The sequence below is a fragment of the Dipteris shenzhenensis genome, chromosome 17 (assembly GCF_047967505.1).
Source record: "Dipteris shenzhenensis isolate YYH24624 ecotype China chromosome 17, Dip_SZ_1.0, whole genome shotgun sequence".
Taxonomy (NCBI): domain Eukaryota; kingdom Viridiplantae; phylum Streptophyta; class Polypodiopsida; order Gleicheniales; family Dipteridaceae; genus Dipteris; species Dipteris shenzhenensis.
Window position 1 is genome coordinate 20,857,582 of NC_141612.1, and position 17,980 is coordinate 20,875,561.

Genomic DNA, 17,980 nt, shown 5'->3' on the forward strand with positions numbered 1-17,980 from the left:
ATCCATTGCCATGTGGCATAAATCTAAGGTTTCAAAACCTTAGAATGAAAAATGCATAACAGAGAGACGAAATCGAATACACAGAGATCTATAACTCTGAAAATCCTCCACCGAATCGCGTAAGAATTGACAGGTAGGGGTTTTTAGGCGTCCGGAACGCAATGAGATAGACGGTTTTGGAAACCGTGGTCTCAATCACTGGGTCCAACACACGGATTGAAAAACGTTTTTGGAAACAGAGCTGTTTGTAAACTCCACCGAGTGCGAATGATGAGCAACATAGAAGTTTTAGGACCTCCTGAGTCCATTGGAACTGACAGATCTGCAAATGGTTGCTTCAAACTTGAGTTCCAACACCTGGGCAGAAAAACGCAGAAACTGACACAGTGAGTCAGAAATCCAATGAAATGATCCCGGATTCAAGAATGAAGGTGTTTCCAAGCTCTTGAAGTGAAGTGGACACCAAAAGCAAGCAATAGTTGCCTCTACAAGTCAATACGGAGTCTCTGTCATCGAACGGAATAGGGAAAAGCTCAAAAAACGACTTTTTCTTTGAAAAACACTTAACAGGCTCTCAAAACCACTTCGCAAAGCCAAAGTGACTTTTCCAAAGGTTCCTCCAAGGTCTCTGCACACTCGGATGCAAGTAAAGTCACCCACAAAGCTTCCCATAGAGCTTCTCCTTCCTCCCACAAAGCTGCTGAGCCTCCAGGCATTCACGTATGCTTAGCTAGATCACCCGGGCTCTAATACCAGTTGAGAGTGCTCTCAACGGAAGCAAGAACGGAAGAGGGAGAGAGAGAAACAGAGAGCCACACAAGTTTTGGTGGGTGCAGAACACCCTAATCTTCTTTTTCATTCATTTATATATGTGTTTGAGTATTGTACATAACCGGGGTAAAGGCAGAGTGACCTTTAACCCCCACAACATTTATTGACTATTTTTGGCATTGGTTCTAATCATCATTATACTACAGGCTTGATCTTTGGCACACAGTTCTTCTTCCATCATGTCTTGGTTCCAGCTAGCCCCTCGATCCATCAATTATGCAGTCTACTACGACCTTGCATCCTATGACAAATAGGTCGAGCACATGCGTGCTTCGGATAGCAGTCCGATAAGAGAGTTACTTGTCGCCTACAATCCGAATAAGGGGTGCATGTCCGGCTGAAGTTCACAGGATTCTATGAGACCTACATTACAGGCACATGTTAGGATTGAAATCCGGTAAACTTCATTTCTATTGCATATCCCTAGGGTCTACCCTGCCTGCCATGGGACATCCCATTGCATTTTTTGCCTGAACTTTGTTGCCAAAACTGATGCAAGCAACCTGAGCATGGCGACCTCCGGTGATCTCACTCCTCCTCCTAATGTCCTTCAAGGTGGCTACGCCATCAGTTCTCAGATTGAGCACAAGACAAGCGCCAGCAAACCTCCGTTCCGTGTTGTTCCTGACGATTCCAAACCGGTTCTGCGAGACCCTGTATCCTTTTGGTGAAAGGTGAAATAGAGTTGATCTCTAGATGATTTATTGTACTCAACAAACTGTTTCGTTTAGTTGTTGGTCGATCCTTGATCAGCACCTCAGCTTTTGACGTCAGACCCTATTGAGACAGAGCAGATCCTACTTCAGCCTCCTCCTTTGAAACGTTGACAAGCTTGACGCTTACAAGATCCATGGCCCTTACTCGGCTTTGAATATCAGCGAGTGAAATCGGTTGAGGTTGTTCTGGATTGATGAGCTTTCATACGCTGTAAACACCCTCTCGCAACTTGTGTGGATATTGTGTTTTGAGATTGCCACATTCCACATGTCAGAATTTTATAGCTTTGAGTGACTTCAATCCATGATTGCAAATATCAGACAGTTGGTTGCTTATACAATTACAGGTCCCATCACTATGTTGTGATATCTTGATCTTAACATTTACCTTTAGGTCTGTGCTCCTTATTGTAGTCGCTTTGGGTCCTTTTGAATCTTCTAGTTCCGGTCTTGCTTAATGATGACTGGATCTATGTTTGAGTGCAAATGCGGTTGAAAACTTTGAATTCTGCTCCGAGTCTTTGAAATAGAAAAACAGTGTCCATTACTTGGGTTGATATTTTCAAGTGATCTGTCCATGTAAAGAGGATTCCAATGTTTTCATAAGCATAAGGAGCCGACAGAGCATTGGTTATTTCATCCCTGCCTTTTTGCCTTGCTTATTTTCTGGACTTTGTAAACAGATTTGCTACAAAAGTTTCAGGAGGTATTTGAAACAGTTGTCCAGTTATACTTAATATTCTAGAAGCTTGGAGATCTCTTTGTTTATTCTAGAAGCTTAATATTCTTTTATTCTTTGTTTTTGTGCACATATTACTTATTTGCTTGGAGATCTGTTCTTTCAGCACTCTGCTGTGTATCTTGACGTTGATTAGTGAGACTAGAACGCTCGATATAAAGCAAGGGGATGATCCAGCCATGGTCTCATACACTCAGCCATGGCCTCATACCCTCTTCATACATCTCAATTTGCACTCTAGATTTTTTACTTGCCATCAATCTTGAGCTGTTTGAGAGTGAGCTTTGAAAATGATGAGAGACATACAAGGCGATTCAGGTAGATGGAGACGTGATCTATGGCTAGGAGATTGTCTCGGTATGGAGTATCACATGCTAGGCAAGTAAAGCATGAGCAGGTGTCAGGTAAATTTTTGGTTCTATCCCATGTTCATAGATTGTCTTATAAGCCTCAGAAGTCATTAATATAGTAGAATTTTAATTAATTAATGTGCATTGGTAGAGTGGTATGAGCCATAGTTTAGCCCTTGTGCTAACCCTAGTGTGCAGACGAGATTAAAAGTTTCTAACCAGAAATCTGTGGTACGTCCAGATGCATGTATGTACTCTGTTGGGAATGTACGGCTTCATCTTCTACTGTCCTTGGCCTTGGCCTTGCCCTTTCCTGTTTTGGAAAACCTAATCACGTATCTTAGCTCCGATCATGCATCAAAGGGCACCCATAAGTCACCTATGTAGAAGAAATTTGCCAGGATACTACACACCACCTTTCCTGCTTTAGATGTGTGTGCACACTAGTATATAAAGAAACTCAAACAGGTCTGGAAAATGCACAGCCAGAAGTACAGGTAAAACACCATGTATAGGTATGTAGATCAAGTACAAAACGTGCCCCAAAACTGTACCAACACATGTAGTTAAGGCACCAACACGGGTTCCTTATGCTGTACCGTCTTCTGTGGAACTTCTCCTTATTGCCACGTGCCTCTGAAGTCTTCAGTAGCCGCTCAAGGACAGCCCTAGTAGCTGCTCACTTATACATTTTTAAATACCCCCTGCACAGAGTGGAAGGGCAGTCTTAAGCAAGGCATCTCCCGGTAAAGTTTTAGGGAGTGAGGGTGATTCCAATTCTCACACCTACCTGGGGTTGTCACGGTCTTGGTGCCTACCCCCCGCGCTTGTCCCAAGTGAGTTGCCAGGGCTTGCCCTAAGGCTTAGCTGAAAGAATAAGGCTGGGGCAAGGGTTTCTTCAGAGTCTCTAGGTTCTCGCCTAGGCTCGTTAAAAATTAAAAATCCCACTGCAGTGCCTTGGCTGAATCGCCCTATGCAGTCCCAGTTGCTCCTCAATTGAGAGCTGACTGGAATGTTCAAGGCTGATTACCAAATGCCCCCCCAAGGGGGCTCTTCGACAGGGTACAAGGCTCATCCTGGAATGTCCGACTGGTTCTGTCAGTCTGCTGGCCTGCTACCCGACCGTACCAGACCACCTTACCTGGCTGACCTGCTCTGGTCGACCAGACCTGTCTTCTGGCCTATAAATGCCTCCATTCCCAGCACCTTTTGCTGGGCTGAGCCGGAGCAACACTGTCCAGAAAACGGGCTACTGGGTGGGTCCCATGAGCAGCCCCAAAGATGGGGCAGCTCCATGGCAGTCCCTCATGGACTGTTCAGCTTCAATGGGGAGGTCGAATCAGATCCAACAAGGAACATCATTTGCAGCCCATGTGGTAGCCTTTCTGAGTTCCCCCCATCTACTAGTCGGACTCCCCCTTGTCCTAATATGAGGGTTACAGGCGGGGAGTTGACCTCTATTTTCCAACTTTCTACTTTGATGTTGACTTTTGCACCATCTTCCAGCCCTGACCCCCTCCTGCTTGCTTGTACTCTTTTGCAACTGTTAGGAATGGAAACAGAGGGTATACGCAGTGGAAGACTAACCCTAGATAGAGTCAGAGAGCCAAGAACTCACACGGTGGTGTATTTCAATCTTAAACTTCTTTCCTCAGTACAGATGTGTAGGAAGTAAATGGACAATGCTCAAGGAAGATGTAGAACCAGCAAAACTTATATTTCTGGCCAATGTGGACAGAAAACAAAACCAATGTCCAGTGGACCACCCTCTAATAGCAGAGTCCTATGTAGATGTGGACCCATGTACATAAACAAAAGCTGTTCTGGCTCTCCCTAAGCACTTGGCCTGTGTGCTCCTCAAGAGCTTATGTGAGCCTTGTAGTCCTTCCCCACAAGCACACCTTCAAGGTGATCCTCCCAGACAGCCACACGTAAGGCATTGCTTGCGTTGAACTCTTGACCTCCTTGCTGCTTCAACATAGCCGATGTTGAGGCACAAGCTTCCCCTTTGATCCATCTTCCTTGCTGCCCTGGCAGACAGCCAATGGTGAAGACACAATGAACCCTTTATGTGCTGCACTCAGTCTATTCTCTTGCTGCTCCAAGTCCTCCTGGATCTGCACTTGAACTTGGCTGGAATGCTCCCCAAATTTCTCGCAATATGGATGGGTAATGAGCTCTCCTTTTATTGGCCCACAGGGCCCTCTAAAATAACCGACCCCTCAGTCTGTAAGGTTGACCCGGGTCTGCTCCAATCGACTCAGGTTGGCTGGCTTTTACCAGCCCAACCTGGCCCACCTGGCCACGTGGCATCCAGCCACTGGCCCAGTGGCCCTTCTAAGCTCCAGTCGTCAGGGTGTTTTTGTGGCCCAAAGCCAAACCAGTTGCCATGCTGCCTCTGCAGTTCTACTTGCTCCTGGACCTATACCTGCCTGTGAACCCCTGCTTCTGTAGCTCCGTACAGTACCTGCCAACAGTTCGTATAGTAGGCGCTTGACATCCGTACAGTGCCTGTAGGGTCCTGAGTTGATTGCGACCTATTCTAGGGTGCTAGACCTGCGCAGATCTTCTCCTAACTGCTCCAAATGGTTGCGCCTCTGCTCAGCTCCCTCCTGTCCATCAATCTGCTCTAATTTAGAGAGCGTCATGCCACAAGCTCTAATGACATCGTGTGCTGGCCACATGGCAGCCTATGTACTTTCTTTGTGAGTTTGCTGCCCACATGACAGCTCATATGCTTTGGATTCTCTCTACGTTGCTTCTTCATACATTTTCGGTTCACCAGAATTAGTCAATAGAACATAATTAAAAGAAGCAAATCGCTCCGGTGGTCTACTTACCCTCGTAGACCTTCTAAGTGAACCTGGAGGAATTTGAGGTGGTTGTTGCTGCTGCTGCTGCACATTCTTGATTTTTGCGACCTTTGGAATTTCATCAAGAGTTGTGTATTTTGTGTCTGCATTTTTTTTATTTTTTGTTTGCAATTGATCTTATGCAATCCCTTATTTCTATAATGCATGCCCTCTTTCCACATGCATATATAAAAGAGTTATGCATGTGCATATACATAAAAGAGTTATGCTGTATGAAACATATGCATCAAATCTTTATTCATATGAATTGAGCATATGCTTATTGCTTTAAATTTTACAGCTTCATGCATGAAGATTCAATGCATGATGCTTTATGCATGACCATCAACTAGAAGGAAGGAACAATGCATTGCTATCTATCTCATCTCATGAATGCTTAAGGCATTGAAAATCTAACTTAAACATGCATGCGAGGGAAAGGAGAAGGAAAGGATCAAGAAAGAGAACAAAAAGAGAAAGAGAAGAAGGAATGAGTATGGGAAAATTAAGAAATGAGAAGGGGATGAAAGTGAGAAAGAGAAGGAGAAAGAGAAGGAAAAGGGAGGAAAGGAGAAGGGAAAATGGAATGGGAAGGGGAAGGAGAAGGAAGATGGGAAGGAGGAGGAGAAGGATAAGGAGATTAAATTGTCGTAGCGCGTCTATACATGTGGTAACAGCACGTCTATAGGCACGGGTGAACAGTTCAGAAACGGCTTGACGTGTTATTAGACGTGCTCTGACACAGAATCTCGATAAAAGATTGACGACGACAGATCCCCACATAAAACAAAAGTGCCAAAACATTCTTTCGAGCATGCGAAAGAGAATGAATATGAAGAAAATAACTTTCCACAAGTACAAGAAACATCATAGATTGAGAGAGAAGAGTAACTGACAAGAGACTTACCTTGGATAGCGGTATGAAAAGCTACTTCTCTTCTAGCTTCCTTCTTCACCCATCTTCTCTTGTATGCTTAGAGATGAATGCGTATGCTTGGAGATGAGGTGTAGATGCTTGGAGATGAGTTCCTCTTGAGGATTGGGTAAACAAGCTGAAAGAAATGCAAGCGCAGCAGAGTGAGGAAATGAAGTTGTTCATGTAGGTTTAAAAATAGTTAGCGCATCTAAAAATGTGTATTAGTGCGTCTATACTGTATAATAGATGCGCCTATAGACTCGTTTCACAGTAGAGACGCGCTAATAGACGTGTTACATATTTTTGGGATAAAAATTTAAGGACTGGCTTCACTAACATTTTGGACTTTCATTTTGAGGAGTTATTATTTTTAGGATGTCTTCATCTTCAACAAGCACGTCCGGTGAGGATGAATCCCTCTGTCTCCACCATCCAGAAATGTGGTTGGAGCAAAAAATCAAATGTATGTGTGATCGATATCGAGGGAACATGTATCATGCACGTAGAATTACACTCAGTCACATCTCAAAGTATGGAGAATGAGATGTGATCATATCCATGGTAAGTGTTAAAGCGTTGAGGTTGATTGAGATACGTATAGGTGTTCAAGTATTTGATATATGATCCTTTTCTAATTTGATACAGAATGCAGTGCCACACCCGCATATATTGCCCAGGTAGAGGGCATTTGATCAGGGCTTCGTGCTAATTTCAGTTCATATAGTAAGAATTTTGAGGAGTCCGCATTTGACTACAGAGGTCAAGAGATTGGCCGATTCTTATTCTAAGTTCTGCTAGTCGAAGGTTGGTTGGAGTTTTTCTTAGTCGAGAGCTCCACTTGTGAGCTCGTGTTGGTTATTGAGGTATTACGCTGCAAGGCGGGGTATATGCTTGCTAGTTGTGGCAAGCTAGTGGTGAATCTCATTATGATATGAGGCAGTTAGATTTTGCGTTGTGAAGGCAGACCTCTGTAACAAGCCGAGGGTGTTTGGCTAGCTCTTGGCAACAACGTATACTTCCAGTGTGAGCTTGTTTGATAGCTCTGTGTTGGTCATAGCCGATCTACGCTGATTGCAATGGAGACGGCATGATGATAGCTCAACTGGATGCAGTTGGTATCACAGAAAGAAGCAGCTATGCTATTGATCTGCTCATGATAGAAGAGACGAAACGTGATTGTCTAGCGGAATCTTAGTACAACAATTACCATGATAATGGCTCGCGGGCTCTGGAAAGCATTGGTGATCATTACTGAGCATTGTGAAGAGGTATAATGGATTAAGAGCGTCCAGCTTATTGATCTCAGATCGTTGTGGCTGCAGGAACATGAGCCGAGTTGTTTATATATATTTCTTGCTTTGAGTTGTGCTGGATCTACTAAAGATCTTGGGCATCGAAGGCTTAAAATGTGTATGATTCTAAGGGTAGTCTAAAGTGGATAAACATGCTTACTGGTTGTGGTGAGCAAGGCGCAAATTATTGGCCATGTGTAATTCAAAGGATGCTTTAGTAAGTTGATAGCATACAAGAAAGCAGATAATTGTTGCTGGAAATCCCACAGTGATTTTGTGAAGAGATATGGTTCTTGTAGAAAAATATGAGAGAATTTTTGATGGGCTTGTGTAAGGTAAATAAATGGTGGTCAGTTGGGATATGCACTGATAGATCCTTGTTCAACTATTCGTGGCGACGATCTTATCTACAAGGACTACAACTTTCATGATCATAGAAGAGACAAGGAGGGTGATCTAGTAAGTGCTTGTTAATCAGCAGCAACTTTTGTGTGCTCTCGCTTGATTGTGATATAGAGGTGAAGACATCGTGTTTTCTATTGTAATGGTGGCGACAATTTTGTACGCAGGTTGAAAGGAAACACTACTAGCCACTTGGTGGTTTCTCATGCATAGATGACATTGGGCTGAGCATACATTACTGAGTCTTCTAGACGGTTGTGAGAGAAGACGACTTGACTATAAGATAGATCTTCTTGATCTACTAAAGTGCTCGGAAAGGATTGCAAGGCAGGTTGAACATTGAGAACAAGGTCCAAGGCTCCATCTAAGCTCCAAGGCATCTAGCCAGTCATATTGGCAACCTAGGTCCTCTCTGATCCTATAGGGGGTTTTTCTTACAAGTACGTGACTTTAAGGAGGTTATGATTGTCATATGCTTCAGTGATCCTCATATTTTCGATGCTATTTGTAGTCATTGGCATATGGTGTTTCTGGTTGTGATGATTTGAATCTATGATGGGATTGTTTTTCTTCTTGGTTCCGGCTGTAGACGTGACTATTGTTTCAGCTATAAAGGCATTTCAAGGTTTCTCTACCGAATCAATGTGTATGTTAATGTGGCCTATGATAATGTGGCAACTGATGTGGCACAGTTGACATGGCCACGGTTGACTATGCTAACTACAAAAAATGTGTGGCCATTATTGATGTGGCAGTGGTGGATAAGGTTGATCATATGGCATATGTACTACATGGCATTGTCACAACCCTAGGGCTGGATAACCCTATTCTAACCTATATACCAATTAAACCAATCTACCATGTGGTAAGCTACCACATGGCCTAGGTGTGAAGAACTTTGGAGCTTGCAAGCTATGGGGATTCCGAGGCATGAAGAAAGGATGCTGCCGGCATGGAGAGTTAAAGAACTTCGATGCACAATGTATAGGTCGGTCAGCTGCAACTATGTTGACCCTATGTTTGGAATATTCTCTGTGAGTCACTTGTTTGCAGGGAGCTATTGTTGAGATTAGTACATCAGGTTGTCTAAAGGGTCTAAAATCCATCTTCACATGATTGGTGGAAGTGGATATTGGATGGGATTTGGATAGAGGCTTGGTTCTATTTAGTGCATGGACATGCCCTTGTATTGTGTGGATCACCTTAGCCTCCTAGTTGATAAGTCTGATAGCCAATATGATGTGATATGTTGACTTTACTTGTGTGGTCCTCCATCCACGTTGTGTGGTCTCCATCTTCTCTTTGTGCACTCAACTTTGTAACATGGTATCACAACTGATACGTCTTCTGGCTAATCATAGTTGCTCTCTAAGCTTGCTCTTTCTTTAGCAACATTTATGGACAAGGTTTCTCAACACTAGATGAACCTTGTGCTACTATTTGTGAATGAGGAGCTTCATCACCAATTTTCTTTAGCCTGCTCATTCGATGATTACTTTTCTTTCTTTGGAGGGACTATCGTTACCAAAGTACACCGTATCACATTAATTATCCATTCTTTGTCACTCTGCTGTCAAGTCATCACCTATTCCCTTGCAGCATATTCCTCATTGTGTGTAACTTGTCTATATTATCTTAAAGCATGACTGCTAATACAAGTTTTTGGCCAAGAGTGTTTTGAGATAGTTCTAAAGGCTGTTATTCACTAGTTGCTACTTGCTAGATGCTGTTGTTATTTGCTAAAGGATTGGATGGACAAACTTGATTTGTCCGGAGGCCTCTGCAAACTATGTGGTGCTCTTCAACTACAATCACATTGCAGTGTTTTCCAATATCTCGTATTATGGCCATTTACCAGTCATCCTTATGCAGTGGTTGCCTTAGTTCCCACAATATATATATATGCTGCAACATTTCTTTTTTCTAGCAAATATGGGTATATTGCTAAAGGTAGAAGATTACTGATTTGCCAGAGAGGGTTCCATATTTTGTTGTTGTTTGCTGCCACTCCTTTGTTCTCATAAATGGACTCCTATGTTATAGCTCTGTTTGAAGCTTTTTTGGTTGCTTAGAGAGAATTTGTGATAGTGAGATTGGTTTTATCCAACCCCTATTCAAGCCGTCGAGACGACTTCTTTTCTTCTTCTCTACTACTGCAGGTTGCGTTTCTGTTGAGTTGTCATAGTGATTTTCACCCAGTATCAGGTAAAATATACTCGACTTCTCTCTATTGGGATGTTGTTGAGATACAAATCGTGTCATAATATTCCTTTTGATGTGCCTCTTGATGACACTAACTCCTGTCAAAGTTGATTTCTTTGTTTTGCCATGTTTTTTCCTAAGGTCTATGAGACTTTCTCACATGATGACATGTGGAAAATTTATTCTAAGGTTCCTTAAGCTGAATGGAGTTTATTGTTCTAAGCATCTATTACTGGTCAACTATAAGGTTGACCAAGAATTGCAATAAGAAGTAGCACCATGCGGGTTTAGAATGAATTGTATGTTTGTGTTTGCTCCTTAAAGTGTTGTTATTGTAGCATTGAGGTTGTTTGTGAAAATATGTTTTGGGTCTCTTCTTAAGACAATTGCTGATTTGTTTATTTTGGACCTTAGTGTTGTAATATATTCTTGTTTTGATATGTCTAGATGGTGCAAGAATGTGCCAAAGTCCATTGATGTGATTGTTGAGTCATGTAGCACAGATTCTATTTTCTTGAATGTTTTCCTATGTTCTCCATTGCTTTGTTTAGCTTCAAGGGGTAATAGAATTTCCACTATACGCACTGGTAGTTGTGGGAATCCAAATCTGCATGCGCTCCTACCTTTCCTACATGTTCTTCTGTGCTTATGTGTTTGTCCTTTTCAACATTTTTTGGGAGGCTTCTTGACCCCTTCATATTCATGTGTATTGGAATTATTTATTTCACTTTCGCCATAATACCTTTCTTTTCTAAAGGTCATTTTCTAAAGGTTGAACGCAAACTGTTACAAAAAGGGGGAGCTTTCTTCTACGGCAGTGTTAATTATTTCTTGGACATCAATGACCCAAGATATTTTTATTGGCAAGATTGTTTTGTATATGGCAAAAATTTATTCATCTCTTAAAACCAAGATTCATATTTGCCATATTTTCATAGGAGAATAAATATCTAGGAGTTCATTCTCAAGCTCATTTTTTACACCTTGCTGCATAGAGTCGTCCATCATTGTGACAGAATCTTAATAGCAAATTCTTTATGGGATATGGAGAAGTCACTTTTATGTGACGTGTAATATTTTTTACTCTAGTTATGCATGTATCTTCATTTTTGGTTTCATCATGCGACATGCCTTTTTATTTCTCTACATTTTGTAAAAGAAGTAGACACTACCCTTGACCTTCATGAAAGGCAAGCAGTAAGATCCTTCTTATTCATATATTTACATCCACGTTCGAGAATAATGCCCTCATGGCCATTCAAAGCAGGCTTTGCTATCCTCCTTGATTAGTGGAAGTATCATGCGTAGAGAAAATCCATGTATGTTTATGTAAACTTGCTTATGTCCATGTGCATATTTACTTGATCATTGTGTGAGGATGATCAAGTTATAATGCATAAGGAGTTTCAGAGATCAAGCAATTTTATAGAGTCACTTAACACCATGTCTTCTTTACAATCCAAAACCTTGTAAAAGCCTATTACTAATAAAGCTTGTCCTATTTAATCACTTGATGTTAGTACAATACTCTACCCAGTTGGTATTGAGGTAGAGACTTGTTCATATTAGTACATCAGGTTGTCTAGAGGGTCTAAAATCCACGTTCACATGATTGTGGAAGTGGACATTAGATGGGATTTGGAAAGGGACTTGTCCTATTTAGTGAGTGCATATGCCCTTGTATTGTGTGAATCACCTTAGCCTATTTGTTGATGAGGCTGATAGTCAATATGATGTGATATGGTGACTTTACTTGTGTGATCCTCCATCTCTTTCCCTTCCACATTGTGTGAGCTTCTTCTTCTCTTTGTGCACTCAACTTTGTAACATTTATGACTATCAATCATTTTCTTATTGCTTGGTTGTTGGCACCAAGTTGCAACTAAGGCTACTTGTTGTGAGTTGTCAGTCATTGTAGCCCACCAATCATGGTTGGTTGTGTGTTGTAGTTGAAGTAGGCATCGAGTTCCCATTCATTCTGTTCTTGTTTCAATCGGGTCGTTGCTTTTCTTGTCTGAGTCAAGTTGCTACTTTTGCTTTCTGCTTGTGTAACTTTGTGTCTTTTCTCTCTCTATGGCTTGTTAATGTTGAAGCCTTCAACTTGTATGTCAAGTCTATCACATTTGTGTGTTTGTGCTTGATGCTTGCTATTGTAATGATGGTCAGCTTGTAGCTATTAGCCACTTATTTGATGGTTGCTTGCTACTTCTTATATATTCAATTGGTTTTGCCTTTGCTCGTTGTGCCATCGAATGCTTGTGGGCATTGCTTTTGTATTTACTGAGTATGCACTATAGTTGAGTCTTGCTTTAGTTGTTGTAGTCCACGCTCCTGTGTTGTAGTGACATTTCAAAGTAGTTGCCCTAGGTAGAGCCTTCAAGCCTTTGTGCAGTTGTCTTGCTTGCATACATCTCAAAAAACCTTGCAGCAAGGTTATAAGAGTCAAGAAGGGAGTAGAATAGAAGGCTCAAAGGCCTAAAGGAGCTGCAGGATATTTCCAAGCTCTCACAAACCTTAGAAATCATAAATTTTCTCAGAAATCATGAAATGAACACAAGAAAGGAGTAGGAAACTAAAATGAACATAAATGAAGCTCCATAGAGTGGAATCATGAGCTTTCTATGTTAAATCAAAGATGAGAAGGAGCTAAACGAGAGATGAAGATGCCTCAAGGTCTTGCATGCTCTAATACTAGTTTGGAGGATCGTGGGGAGAGAAGGGAAGTACATGAGATGGATAATTGTACACTATGTTATACCAAACATTAACACATGAACCCCTTAGGGTTAGGGCTAGAATTAGGGTTTGACCATATTCCCTTATGGTATGGGCAGTTGCACCATCCTTAACATGGTTACATTGACAACACTACTGCCTTTTTTCTCCCATCCATATGGACTTGCTTGTGAGTATCATGAGATAGCCCAAAATTATAATACCAACAAACAAGAAAGGAAATGTTGTATGTGGGATAATCAATGACCTTGAATGTCAAGAGAAAGGTCCAAAACCAGTTTTAGATACTTTTTACACTCTATACTAGAAACTCTTCCTTCACCTACATCGATTAATTGTGAGTGCTAAACCTCAACTAGATCTATGAATTGTGAGTGCTAAACATTAAGGCATCCAATCATATTACAAATTTTAAATAGGAAAATCTCCTACTTATTAAACTACTAATCTATGAAAATGGATCATAAGCAAGATGATATGAAAGTATTTAGACATAAATAGGTAAACATTCTTATTTTTTTAATTAGAAAATTTAAAAGTATAAAGTAAATCAAATTAAAATTGTCACTTAATATATTATAGTTAAACATTCTAATTTTATACTTTAAAATTCATAAGAAAAGTTTAAAAATAATAATTGACCAAGTATTGCAAAAAACTGAATTGTAATGACACATATAATATGGAAGGAGAATTCATATAAATAAAATGTATATAGAGAAATATTATGAATACATTTTATAAAATGAAAAGTTGCAGGTACATGGTTAGGGAAGGCAATGAGTTGGTTTAGTGCGTATGGAGTGGCACATTTCTAACATTATGCTGCCTTAAGAATAGCATTTTTAGCACATTTGTAGAAACAAAAGACACCAAATGCTGTTAGGGGAAAAGATAATGAAATTGAGGCAAAAAAAGGCTTTTGATAGAGGAGTTCCTCAAGAAATTCCAAAACTTGAATGCAAGATTGGATCTGGCAGAAAGACTGACCAATGAGATGAATACTTCTTTATTATGGGACTCCACGTAGAGATCCACAGTGCTAGATTGGATATACCAGTGGGTGCAAGAGGTTTTAATGCACTCATTGACTCAATAAAATGATCAAAAAGAAGACGCGGCACTTCCAAGACATCAAAGAAATATGGCTTCGATTTAGATAGTGACTTAGATTCTAATCCAAAGGATTTTGATTTTAAGTTTGACCAAAATTTAGATTCTAATACTGAGACATTAGATAGTGATTTTGATGATGATGATGAGAAGCAGGAGAAAAGAAAGAAAGAAGAAGTTAAAGAAGTCAAAGAATGAGTCCAAGAAATCCAAAAAGTAGAACAAATCTAAGAAGGCAACACATCCTCAATATTGGAGAAACTCATGTGAAGAGAAGTTGAAGAATTTCAAGGCCACCTTAGACAATCTGAAATTCGAAGGCCAAATTTGTCACAAGAATCACCCCATGGAGGTATGTTTGTACAATCCCAATGTAAGGATGAATTCAAGACAGTCGATTAGTTACTGCTCAATAAATGGAAATAGCATCGGACCAGATAGCCCTCTATGGGTCAAGCAAATACAGGAGAGAGGAATTCCAATAATTTGGTATGGCAACAATGCTCACAGACAAAGATTGCCAAATCAGGAGCAACCCACCCCTCAAGCAAATGCCGTGATCATTTAGGAGCTGCCAACTACATCAAGTAAGTAGAATTTTTTTAATCTAATTGATCCTGAGCCTAATATCCATGAGCATTGTGATGACTGCTTAGGACGTATGAAGATAGAAGAAGCCTAAGAGGATGTGAACAAGGTCAACATGCTCACAGTTACTTGATTCAAGTGTCTAGTTCAAGAACAAATACTGGAAAAACTAGTTCCAAAGGACAAATGACTTTGATGGAAGGATCCTAAAGAAGTAAGAATGGCGGTATTGAAGGAGTTTCAAAAGTTGCAAAGCAAAGATGAGACCAACATAGTTTGGCCACCTATAAAATGGTGCCCCTACATAGTGGGATACAATTCATCAATGTAATCACATCCTTGTTGTGTTCTTTCTCTTCCCCATTGAAAATTGGTGGTTTAAGTCTTTAAGAGTCTTAGAGGTTTCTTTAAGTCGAGAGGTGGACCTCTCAAGTTGGCTAGGAGGAGTCGGTGATTGTGCCATAGGAGTTACAGATTGAGAATCGAATAGTTAGGTTATGTCTTCAGTTAGGGACTTCAACGTATCATTAATAGTTCCTAACTGTGCTTCTATGTTTTGCATTTAAGTTTCAGGTTTAATGAATTCCAGATATGGAATTCCATAATCACTGTAGTCTATGTCCCCACGTTATCCTCTTGAATTTTGTTACGCACTTCCTCATGTATTTCCTCTTCAACTATAGCTTTTCCTTTTCTAGCCCTTTCCTTGCTCTCCCTAATCATTTCATCTCTTTCTAGAGTTGTCATTTTAAACTACGTATTTTCTAGAAATTATAAAGCAAAAAGCTTTGTATCATAGAGAAAAATATGATGGCCACTTCCCTGGAATATGTTCGAGGCTTTGGATACATCTTTAATATTATCTCGCCTTCTTCAATTGATCTCGTCTTTGGATCCCGCTCTTGCGCTTCTCTCAATCTCGAACTCTGATTCTCTTTCTTTTAATGATGGCAAGGCTTTAATGCGGAAAGAAGTGGAATCAACACATACTATGAGCTTCCAATTCTTCTTAGGCACCTCCATTATTGGAAATGTTTAATCGTTGATTGCATAAATGAAGCCTACTTGGAGTTGGTGGATCGTTGACTTACTTTGCACCATTCAGATTCATTCGGAATCTCTGTTGATAAACAAGCTTGGCATCTAGTATCAGGGGAATCCTGTGCAAGTGGACCTCCAATGAAACACCCAATAAATCTATGTAGCACTTTCCAACAAATCCCTCCCTCAGTCGAAATGGGGAGGAACAATCTAAATAGGCCCATAAAGAACCTCACAAACAAATATATCTGCCTATCAAATGTTCATAAAGAACAGCTTCTCACAAAGAACAACAAACACTCCAACAAATGCTCACAAAGAGCTCAACAAAAATTGCCCACAAAGAGCTCTACCACTAACTACTCACAAAGAGCTTAGAGCATGGACATAGTCGATACTAACCTCCCAGAATCAGAAAGTCCAAGCCTGATCATTCACAGAATTATCCTCAACTAACATTGTTTCTTCAACCTTGTTTTCGTCTTGCACTACTAATGCTTTGTATTTATTTTTCTCTAACTTCAAAATTTGATCACGTTGCTTGGTGTAGCGATACTTCTCTATGTGCCCCTCCTTTCCACAGTACTTGCATCTTCGAGTATCTCTACTTGTCTTCTTCTTTTTATCAGTTATTGCATACACTCTAGAGTCATAGACAAATACATTGTTGCACTTTTCCTCACTAACACAATCCCAAGACAATCAAGAGAGTCTATTTCCTCATGAAGACGCGGTGTATGCACCATTTATCCATATTGATCAATAGGTAAACTTTTGAGCAAGATTGCCTTTTTATCTTCATCTTTGGTCTTTGCTCCAAGCTCATTTAGTTGCCTCATCAAGGCTTGCATTCTATTGAGAAACACCCCAAGTGTCTCATCTTCACGCATCTCTATGTCAAACAAATCTTGCTTAAGATTAGCTTTGGAGTGTTTCATTTGAACACCAAATAACATCTCTAGCATCTACCAATTCTCTATTGCTGTGGCTTGAATTTCATGTCAAGATGATGAAAAAACTTAGGTCCTAGAACTCGACCCATGTAGCCAAGAGCCTTCTCGTTCTTTGTCTTCCATGCACTCTTCTCTACTACTGATGCATTTCCCTTCAGTTTCTTTTCGGTGCTTGCTACGATTCCCTATAGCCCCTTTGCATGATCAGCAGTCAGGTAGCTCGTTGCCAAGTCATGAAATTATTGCCACTGAATATCACTAGAGTTCCTCCATTCTTAACCTTCTTTGATGTATCCATCACCTTGTCCTACAGGGATTTAGAAAAGCTTCTAAGGAAAAACAAAGATTCTGTCGTCAGCGCAATTAGAGCTCTTCAACATATGCTAGCCTTTTTCAAACAACTTCGTCAGAAATTTCACCCACACTACAACTCTCAAGACCAATATATGCTTTGATACCCCACTGATAGACATGTTGCAATGCATGCATGCAACACGATATAGATTGCATGAATGTTTTGTTTTGAGAGCCCAATCTCATGCATCCAACACGATATAGCACGAATACATGCATGTAACATGATACAACATGTAAAGAAAAAACGACAAAAACCACCTCTCTTCGAGAGAGTCCATCCTAGGACTAGGAGTACTCCATCCTAAGAGTACTACAATCTAGCCCTTTGCCTTGTGAGCCAGAGGGACTAGGGATCACGTCGTAAGCCGAGCCAAAGAGACTGGATCACTTCGTAGGCCTAGATAGATTGGGACTCGTTCCCTCTCAACTTGAAAACAACTACAAATGGACCAACAATCTCTTATGTAGCCGATACGTGGTAAAAGTATCATTGATAGTCGCGTTACTGTCGATAATATAGCCGTTACTGATGGTAATATGCATGTTGTTGGTGATACTACCCATGTACAGCAAATAATATTATTAGTATTGTCAGATTAATATCCTGTCAAATTTACGGACAGTTTCTGAGCAATAAGGCTACATGCTATCAGTGGTACATGTCTAATTATTGGCGGTATATTTGTTCTTTTATTGATAGTATTAGTCCTATTAGTAAATTTCCTTTTAGGTGATAGTTTCTTTCCAACTTTTCGCATATTAGGAATCTCAAAATGATTTAAACCTCACATAGAGGTTGGCACAAACCCTCCTAAGCAAACTCCTTACGTAAATATTTCTTCAATGCCTTTGTATTCTTAGCAACAAGTGTCTCAAGCATGATTGAGCTATG

The 17,980-nt window shown here is 40.6% G+C and overlaps 1 protein-coding gene across 1 annotated transcript; it reads left to right on the forward strand.

Annotated features, from left to right (window-relative positions):
• Window positions 1-1,008: 1,008 nt before the first annotated feature.
• Window positions 1,009-2,083, forward strand: LOC147891836 (uncharacterized). Its single transcript, XM_087388882.1, has 2 exons — window positions 1,009-1,487; window positions 1,593-2,083. Exons 1-2 carry the CDS (start codon window positions 1,341-1,343, stop codon window positions 1,656-1,658), a joined length of 213 nt encoding a protein of 70 aa, XP_087245008.1. The 5' UTR covers window positions 1,009-1,340; the 3' UTR covers window positions 1,659-2,083.
• Window positions 2,084-17,980: the final 15,897 nt, after the last annotated feature.

What these genes read in the sequence shown, in the direction of transcription:
- LOC147891836 (XM_087388882.1), top strand. Translation starts at nt 1,341, where the DNA reads ATGGCGACCTCCGGTGATCTCACTCCTCCTCCTAATGTCCTTCAAGGT. An exon ending in AACCGGTTCTGCGAGACCCT is followed by an intron (nt 1,488 to 1,592) that starts GTATCCTTTTGG and finishes TCAGCACCTCAG; the next exon opens with CTTTTGACGTCAGACCCTAT.